This window comes from Pelodiscus sinensis, chromosome 15 (assembly GCF_049634645.1).
Source record: "Pelodiscus sinensis isolate JC-2024 chromosome 15, ASM4963464v1, whole genome shotgun sequence".
Classification (NCBI taxonomy): Eukaryota; Metazoa; Chordata; order Testudines; family Trionychidae; genus Pelodiscus; species Pelodiscus sinensis.
The window spans coordinates 5,234,592-5,244,000 of NC_134725.1; the positions used below are offsets into that span (position 1 = coordinate 5,234,592).

The 9,409-nt window shown below is 63.7% G+C and overlaps 1 protein-coding gene across 4 annotated transcripts in view; it reads left to right on the forward strand.

Moving 5' to 3' along the window:
- Nucleotides 1-4,921: 4,921 nt before the first annotated feature.
- The window catches only part of GAL3ST1 (galactose-3-O-sulfotransferase 1), a 23,645-nt gene continuing 19,157 nt past the window's right edge, over nucleotides 4,922-9,409 (forward strand). The window contains exon 1 of one of the 4 annotated variants that reach the window (XM_075897905.1): nucleotides 4,922-4,993. In XM_075897905.1, the coding sequence (XP_075754020.1) occupies nucleotides 4,979-4,993 (15 nt within the window). In that variant the 5' untranslated portion in view covers nucleotides 4,922-4,978. Of the gene's footprint in view, nucleotides 4,994-8,270; nucleotides 9,051-9,409 lie in introns of those variants that run through there. The other 3 variants (XM_075897902.1, XM_075897903.1, XM_075897906.1) reach the window with 3 other exon arrangements.

Sequence of the window (9,409 nt, forward strand, 5' to 3'; positions counted from 1 at the left end):
GTCGGTCACATGTAGATGAAACTGGCTTGTTTTGGAGAAAATGCCTGAGGACATACATTGCGAAAGAGGAAGAAAGTGCACCAGGACATAAGGCATCAAAGCCAGGCTGACTTTATGACTTGGGGGTCATGCATCTGGGGATTTAAAGCTGAAACCGACGCTAGTGCATCGCTCCCTAAATCCGAGGGCACTATGCAATGTCACTAAGGCCTCTCTTCCTGCTATTTGGAGGGCTAATTCAACGGCTCGGGTTACACTTGCTATGGTTGAAGAATGGTTTTCCAACCATTTTGCCCCTGCTGTTGAACGTTATTGCTTGGGCAAAAACATTCCTTTCAAAATTCTCCTCCTCCTTGACAATGCCCCTGGACATCCAAACACTTTCCATGACATGCACCCCGATGTGAAGGTGGGATTTCTACCCCCAACACCACATCACTAATTCAGCCAATGGATCAGCGCGTCATAGCCTCCTTTAAGGCCTGTTATTTAAGGAGGCCATTCTCACAAGCTGTCAGGCTACCCAAAAGGATGAGATGACCTTAAGGGATTTCTGGAAAAGTTATAACGTTTATGATGCCATCAACAATAGTGCTGGTGCTTGGGATGAAGTGAAAGAGACAAATACGAGAGGAGTTTGGAACAAATCGCGCCCCCAATTCACAGAAGAATTTCTGGGGTTTACAGATGAGGAAATCGCCGAACCCAGGCAAGCTGTGGTTGCTGTCGGTAATGAACTGCAGTTGGACATCACTGACAATGATATCAGAGAGTTACTCGACTTCCGTGGCAAAGAACTAACCAATGAAGACCTTACGGAACTAGAGCAGCAGGAAACCAGGGCCTAGAAACTCCACAATTGAAGCAATTTTCTACAAAAGAGTTAGCTGATGCTTTTCGTCTTAATGGCAAAGTTAGAGGAGCAAGATCCTGACACAGAGAGGTTCGAAAAAGTTTCCGCACAGTTACCGAAGGGCTGAGATGCTACAGGGCTATTTATGATGAGAAAAAAACAAACCTCCCTTGATGCCTACTTCAAGAAATTGACTCCAGCAGCAGAATCAGACTCTGACTCTGACTCTCTAATCCCAGTCCCATCCTCTCCAACAAGTCCAGCATCCTCTACCGAGATTGTTCTGTGCGGTATTTGAAACGTTTAAGCATTTACATGCACGGTTAAAAATAAAGAACATGTTAAGACAAACAGCTGTCCAAGTTGCATTTAAAGTAGAACTCCATGCACATTTTTTTGTTTTAGTTTTGGTTAGTTTGGTGTGGGGTTAGAGCCACTTGAGGTTTTACTGCTGTCTGTACCCTCATTAGAAAGATTTAATCTCATTTCCTGTCCTTGAGACAACAGGAAGTGAGGGGAAATCTACCCCTAGGAAGGGAAATCTTCTGAACAGGGGAACAGACAGCAAAACAAACATTAGAGAGGAGTTAACCCTTCCCTATGCTATCCAAAACTAAACAAAATGTTTGGCTCGAGTTTCCCCTACAATACGTACCAGTTCCGACTTACATACAAATTCAACTTAAGAACAAACCTACAGTCCCTATCTTGTACGTAACCCGGGGACTGCCTGTATAATGTCTGTGTGTGGAGTTAGGAATCTGTAATCTGTGTGGAGACTGAATATTTCTCTGCATGTGGCTGAGCATTGGGCAGAGCCCGGCCTGTGGACATGCTAATCAGCGAGGCCCTGTGGGACTATGGCACTCGATGGGCCAAGGACACACCTAAAGCATGAGGGCGGACACCTAAGGGCTGCCAGCCGGGATAGGCGGCTGGCCAGGTAACCTGCTGCAGCCAAGAAGAGACCAGGAAGGAGGGATAAATAGGCCATGTGGCAGACTCCATCTTGGTACTCAGCTCAGCACTTCATCCCAGAGGCAGCACTGCAGGGATCGAAGAGCCGGAAAGACCTGTGAACCCATCCTGATGCTAGGATGTGCAATAAGGACTCTTAAGCCAGCAGCTGTAACATCTCTGCTAGAGCCTGCATCGAGAACTGGGAGATTCGGTGCATGTAACGTACTATCCTTTAACAACCTCACTCTCATGCTTTTCTTTCTTGTAACAATAAACCTTTAGATGTTAGATTCTAAAGGATTGGCCCAGCGTGATTTGTGGGTAAGGTCCAGAGGGTAAATTGACCAGGGATCTGTGGCTGGTTTCTTGGAACCGGACAGAACTTGTTCGGGGTAAGTGGGATTGGGTGCTAGGACCCCCCACCTGTGTATAGGCCCGGGGCCATCTGGGGCACGGATATTGCTGGGGTGTCGGAGGAGTTTTGCTCATGAGGCTTCAGGCAGGCAGCTGAAGCGCTCTGTGGGACTGGTTTGTGGCCTGTGTGGAGAGGTCGCCAGTCTGGGGCTGTAAGGAACCCCGGATTTGAGCAATTCGCCCTGAGTGGACGTCCTCAGCTGTGCCCAGACACGGCCCGGTCTGTCACAGAGGCAGAAGGGAGACGCACCGCGGGTAGGACGGGGACGGGGGGGGCAGAAGGGAGACACGCCGTGGGCAGGACGGGGGGTGCGTGGGGACGGTGCCGGCCTGGCTAAAGCTGGCCCGGGTGCATTGCACGCCAGCTGAACAGCGTCACCCCTTGCCAGGGTCGGGCCTGGGCCCAGCCGTGCCGAGCGGATGTTACTCAGCCCAAAGAAATCCAATAGCTCTGATCCAGGCGTGGCGTGGGGAACGCCTGCACCTAGGAACACCCCGCTTCCACCCAGCAGGCCGTGGTGTGTGGGCGGGGGAACGGCCGCCCGGGGACAGGCACGGCACGGAGCGTCTGCACCTAGGAACACCCCGCTCCCACCCAGCAGGCCGTGGTGTGTGGGCGGGGGAACGGCCGCCCGGGGACAGGCACGGCACGGAGCGTCTGCACCTAGGAACACCCCGCTCCCACCCAGCAGGCCGTGGTGTGTGGGCGGGGGAACAGCCGCCCGGGGACAGGCACGGCACGGAGCGTCTGCACCTAGGAACACCCCGCTCCCACCCAGCAGGCCCTGGTGTGTGGGGGTGGGAACGGCCGCCTGGGGACAGGCACGGCACGGAGCGTCTGCACCTAGGAACACCCCGCTTCCACCCAGCAGGCCGTGGTGTGTGGGCGGGGGAACGGCCGCCCGGGGACAGGCACGGCACGGAGCGTCTGCACCTAGGAACACCCCGCTCCCACCCAGCAGGCCGTGGTGTGTGGGCGGGGGAACGGCCGCCCGGGGACAGGCACGGCACGGAGCGTCTGCACCTAGGAACACCCCGCTCCCACCCAGCAGGCCGTGGTGTGTGGGCGGGGGAACGGCCGCCCGGGGACAGGCACGGCACGGAGCGTCTGCACCTAGGAACACCCCGCTCCCACCCAGCAGGCCGTGGTGTGTGGGCGGGGGAACGGCCGCCCGGGGACAGGCACGGCACGGAGCGTCTGCACCTAGGAACACCCCGCTCCCACCCAGCAGGCCGTGGTGTGTGGGCCGGCGCAGGATCTGTCCCGCAGGGCTCAGTCCAGGATGCTGCCCGAGAGAGCCCACTTCCAAAGGCCTGGGCGGGCTGGGAATGCCATGGAGGACTGGGTGAGCGCCCCGCTGGGCCGACACACTGGCACAAGCAGGCCGTGTGCAGTGGGGGGCAGGGCAGTCGGCGGCCCACGTACACGCCGGGGAAGGGTGTCTGGGCAGGACTGCAGCAGAAGATCTAGGGGTCAAACCAAACCTGCGCTAACACTGTCAGGGGCTGCCGAAAAGTGACCCCGAGTCTGCGCTCCAGGAGCAGGAATGTTATAGCCAGACGGCAAAAGGCGCTTCGGGTGCATTAAGAGGAGCATTGCCAGCAGATCCAGAGATGTCATTATTCCCCTTTATCCGGCTCTGGTGAGGCCACATCTGGAGTACTGTGTCCAGTTCTGGGCCCCCCACTACAGAAGGGATGTGAACGCATTGGAGAGGGTCCAGCGGAGGGCGACCAAAATGATTCGGGGGCTGGAGCACATGACCTATGAGGAGAGGCTGAGGGATTTGGGTTTGTTCAGTCTGCGGAAGAGAAGAGTGAGGGGGGATTTAAGAGCAGCCTTCAACTCCCTGAAGGGAGGTTCCAAAGAGGCTGGAGAGAGGCTGGTCCCAGTAGTGACGGATGCAGAACAAGGAGCAATGGGCCCAAGTTACAGTGGGGGGGGGGGTCTAGGTTGGAGATTAGCAAAAAATCTTTCCCTAGGCGGGTGGGAAGCGCTGGGAGGGGGTGGGATCTCCCTAGGGAGGGTGGAATCTCCATCCCTGGAGGTGTCAAGTCCCGGCTGGACCAAGCCCTGGCTGAGTTGACTGAGTCGGGGCTGGTCCTGCCTTGGGCGGGGGGCTGGACTCGATTCCTGTGGTCTCGGCCCGCCCTGGGATTCTGTGATCTTGGGGGGGTGATGCTGATGGACTCGGCGTGTGGGAAGGGGCTCAGGGTTGGGCAAGGGGGCTTGCAGGGAGAGCACTCACGGCGGGGCAGAGGGGCGGGGAGCAGCGGTGAAGACTCTGGCTGTGGCATCTGGGATGGGGCTGAGGTGCGGGGCCTTTGCAGGCGCCCTGCGGTCCTCTCATTGCTGCAGCCCCAGGCCAGGTGCCGGACCCCTTTCTGCTGGCCTGGCAGCTCCGGGGAGGCTGGGGAAAGGCGCCTCTTTCGCGGCGTGGCCAGTGCTAATCGATCCTGCCCAGCCGAGTTGTTTGCTCCTGACCCCAGCTCGTGGGTGGCTCGCGCCCGGCAGCATGCGGGTTGAGTTACGGCTCTACCCCAGCTATGGTGGCTGTGCCAGTGGGCGTGCTTATCTAGGCGCCCGATCCCGTGGGGTGGGGCCCTGGTTTACCGCCGCACGGGCTGCCTTTTTGCTCTGCTTTCAAGGGGTCGGCCCATCCCGCTGTTGGCTTGGATTGTTAAAGGCCTGTTCTTGCTTTCCAGTTTCCTCTGCCAGGCAGGGCTGCGGGTGGTGGCGTGGCCAGATCGATGCCAGCCGTCAGGGTAAGTCCTTCCTCCCCGAGCGGGCGCTGCGTGAAGCAAAGCGCCTTTGGTTGGTTCGAAACCCGCTGCCTGCTCATTTCATTGGGCGCCCCTCGTTCGGATGTCATGGGAGCACGTGTACTTCTCCCTATTCACTTTGCCCACACCTCTCGGGATTGTCCAGAGCCTGTCCTATGCCCCTCGCTCTCCTCTCTTCCAAGTCCCCGTCCTTCTCATCGCTCTTCCGACGGGCCCCGTTCCAAACCCCCTCATTTTGGTTGTCCTTCTCTGAACCTTTCCAATGCCAAGAGATGCTGGACGCGGTATTCAAGACGTGGCCGCAGCGGCAATAGGATGTGTTCTGTCTTATTCGCTACCCCTTTTGTACCTTGCTTTCTGACGGGCGCTGCAGAGAGGGGATGTTTTCAGGGAGTGATCCTGTGTCTCGCTCTGGCGCGGCACCAGCCAGACTAGCCCCACCGTTTTGGGTCGCCGCCGTGGCTCTGGTGTCCGTGGCGGAGCGTGGCGCCCGGAACCGAGGAACCGCAGCACGCCCTGCGGGCCGGTGAGCCTCTCGCTGCGCTGTCAGAGCCGCCAGCCGCCAGTGCACATGAGCTGGGCTGCCTTGACCGTTCGGTTACCCCCTCCTGTGCCGGGCGCCCGGCAGCTCCCCCGCCGCAGGCCCCTCCAGCCTTCTGGCCCTCCCCAGACCGAGCTCCGCACACAGCTCCCTGCAGCGCCCCGGCCTGGCCCAGCTCCGTCTCCAGCGGGAGGGGCGGAAGAGCCCTCCCGGCCTGACGAGCCGGCTCTGGAATTCGCCCCATTCCACAGCTGGTCGGGGAGGTGGGCGGGAGACTGGGTGCCATGGAGACCTGGGCCCTTTCGGGTGGGAGGAGCAGCAGAGCCCCAGAGCCAGGGGCCTGGGTGCCGGAGGGCTGGGTGCCGGAGAGCTGCAGGGCCGCGGACGGGCAGAGGCGCCGTTCGGCTCGGGGCGCCGGCTAGGCCGTGCAACGCGCTTCCGAGGAGGCAGCAGACCTGCCCGCCTGGAGAGCCCGTGCTCCTGACCCACGCGGGGCTCGGGCCCTGCCGCGAGGGACGACTTCCCTTCCACGCGGCTCTCTGCGCCGAGACAGCCGCGGCCCCTGCTCTTCTCCGGGCCTCTGGCTGGCGTGGCCCTGGCACAGCAAGGCGCGCGGGCAAAGCCCTTTGGAAGCAGCGGTCCGGCTGGCAGGCGGGGGGACGGGGGCAGGCCGGCGAAGGCCCCGCTCTGCAATGCGCCCCCGATGGGAGCAGGTGCCGCCTGCGGAAAGAGCCGCCCGCAGCCTCCCGCGGCAGCTCCGGTAACACTGCCTGCCGGGCACAAAGCAGCCGGCAGACGCCTCCGTCCCCGGGGCGGCCAGCACAAGGCCGGCTTGTTCCCCCTAACAAACCGTGTCTTCATGCCCCGGCCCTGTGCCGCGGCCCTGGCCGGGCGCCAGGCCTGCGAGGGGCCGTGGGAACCAGAGGCGGGCGTCTTCCGGAGCACAAGGGCCCCTGCCCGGCGAGCAGTGCCAGTGGGGGTGGGCGGGCGCCAGGCCTGCGAGGGGCCGTGGGAACCAGAGGCGGGCGTCTTCCGGAGCACAAGGGCCCCCGCCCGGCGAGCAGTGCCAGTGGGGGTGGGCGGGCGCCAGGCCTGCGAGGGGCCATGGGAACCAGAGGTGGGCGTCTTCCGGAGCACAAGGGCCCCTGCCCGGCGAGCAGTGCCAGTGGGGGTGGGCGGGCGCCAGGCCTGCGAGGGGCTGTGGGAACCAGAGGGGGAATTCTTCCGGAGCACAAGGGCCCCCGCCCGGCGAGCAGTGCCAGTGGGGGTGGGCGGGCGCCAGGCCTGCGAGGGGCTGTGGGAACCAGAGGGGGAATTCTTCCGGAGCACAAGGGCCCCCGCCCGGCGAGCAGTGCCAGTGGGGGTGGGCGGGCGCCAGGCCTGCGAGGGGCCGTGGGAACCAGAGGCGGGCGTCTTCCGGAGCACAAGGGCCCCCGCCCGGCGAGCAGTGCCAGTGGGGGTGGGCGGGCGCCAGGCCTGCGAGGGGCCATGGGAACCAGAGGCGGGCGTCTTCCGGAGCACAAGGGCCCCTGCCCGGCGAGCAGTGCCAGTGGGGGTGGGCGGGCGCCAGGCCTGCGAGGGGCTGTGGGAACCAGAGGCGGGCGTCTTCCGGAGCACAAGGGCCCCTGCCCGGCGAGCAGTGCCAGTGGGGGTGGGCGGGCGCCAGGCCTGCGAGGGGCCGTGGGAACCAGAGGCGGGCGTCTTCCGGAGCACAAGGGCCCCCGCCCGGCGAGCAGTGCCAGTGGGGGTGGGCGGGCGCCAGGCCTGCGAGGGGCTGGGGGAACCAGAGGCGGGCGTCTTCCGGAGCACAAGGGCCCCCGCCCGGCGAGCAGTGCCAGTGGGGGTGGGCGGGCGCAGCGCCCCTCCCGGGCGGCACAGACTGGCCTCCATTGTAGCGCCTAGAAAGGGGCTTCTGTGCGGGGGCTGCAAGACGCCCCGAGCTCGTGGCCCTCCCAGGCTGCGTGAGCCCTCCGGAGCCGCGGCCTCGCCCGCCGGCTCCCTGCCCCCAGGCTGCGCAGGAGCTGAGCCCGAGGGAGGCGCCAGAGTTGCTGCTCGGACACTAGGCCAGCCCTGCATGGGCAGCCCTAGGCTCTGCCCTGCTGCCTGGCGCCTGGCAGGACCAGCTCTGGCAATGGGGTAAAGATCGCTCCTCTCCCACCACCTGCCCAGCCCAGAGCGCCAACGGCCCCTCGGCTGTGCCCAGCCAGTCGGGACATCTGGGGCCTCCCGGCTCCAGCAGCGCAGCTCAGCTGCCAGGCCCGCGCCCCCGTGCCACGCCCAGCAGCCTGCCCCGGGCCTGCGCGCATCAGCCCAGACCCTGCCGAGCAGAGTCCAGCTCTCCCCGGACCAGGGCTGCTGCCGGAGACGCCTCTCCCTCCGCAAGCACAGCGTCCCCCGACAGCCCGGCCCTGGGTGCGGGAGGCAGAATGACCTGTGGAACTCCTCGCCTCGTGAGAGAGGAGACCAGAGGGCAGGACTCTGCACAAAACATCTCTTCAGCAGAGCAGCTCTCCGCACTCAGGCGTTGCCTGGCTGCCCACCAAGAGGCACAATGGGCAGCCGTGCACCGCGAGGGCCTGGTCCCCTGCCACCCGTCTGGCCGGGAGGACAGTAGCGGCGGCAAGGCCGCCCGTAGCCAGCCCTGCCCACTGACGCCTGGGAAAGCCGAACCCTGCAGAGAGGGCAGCAGAGTTTGTGTGATTGTCATTGGACTTTACTGACTTGGCAGGGACCCGGCGGCTCGCTGGTGACGGCGTAAAGTCAATAGATAAACAGGCCGGGGTGGGGCCCGGAGGAAGGCGCCCGGAGAGGCTGGTGCAGAAGGGGGTGGCGGAGTGCCAGCAGCGGGGGTCCGGCGCAGCGCTGGCGCCCACGGAGAGTCCCCCTGACGCAACGGGCTTCCCGCCGGCGGGATGAGCTAAGGCCGTTCCCGGCTGGTGGGTCTGGCCCTGTCGCACCAGCTGAGGGACCTCCGCCAGGCTGGGAGCCCCGCCCTGGCCGGCAGGGGAGCCAGGAACCCAAGCCTGCTAGCCGCCGGGCAGCCCGCCCCGAGCCCCGTGCTGGCCAGAGCTGCCAGGCCTGGCGGTGCCCGGGGAAGGAGGCCGGGCCGGACACAATGGCCCTGTTGAGGGGCAGACAGACGGCCCCTTGTTCCGGCCTGGAGGGCCGGCTGTGAATGGGTTCTCTGTGCGCGCCGGGTAGTGGGAGGGGAGCCGGAGCCAGGCAGCCGCGCCCGCAGGCTCCCTCCCGGAGAGGGAGACGGCCCCGCCCCGCCGCACACCTGAGGCAGGCTGGGCTCCCGGGTACGGCCGGCACCGGCGGAGAGAGGCTGCCGAGCGGGCGGCATGGCCGGGCAGCGAGGGCGGGCGGCCCGGTGAGAGCTGGCGCCAGGACAGCCCATGTCGGAGCCCCATCCCCGGCCCCTCGCGCGCCGGCGGGTCCCACCCGGCCCCCCATGCACAGGGCAGTGCGCAGCCAGCCGCTGAGGCCAAACCAGAGGTGACGTTCCCGGGGGAGAGTGTGTGTGAGAGTGAGTCAGCGGGCACGCAGTGTGTGTGTGAGCGGGACAAGAGACCAAGCAGGCAGGGGCTGTGTGTGTGTGTGTGTGTGTGTGTGTGTGTGTGTGTGTGTGTGTGTGTGAGCGGGACAAGAGACCAAGCAGGCAGGGGCTGTGTGTGTGTGTGTGTGTGTGAGCGGGACAAGAGACCAAGCAGGCAGGGGCTGTGTGTGTGTGTGTGTGTGTGTGTGTGTGTGTGTGTGTGTGTGTGTGAGCGGGACAAGAGAGTGTGTGTGTGTGTGAGCGGGACAAGAGACCAAGCAGGCAGGGGCTGTGTGTGTGTGTGTGTGTGTGTGTGTGT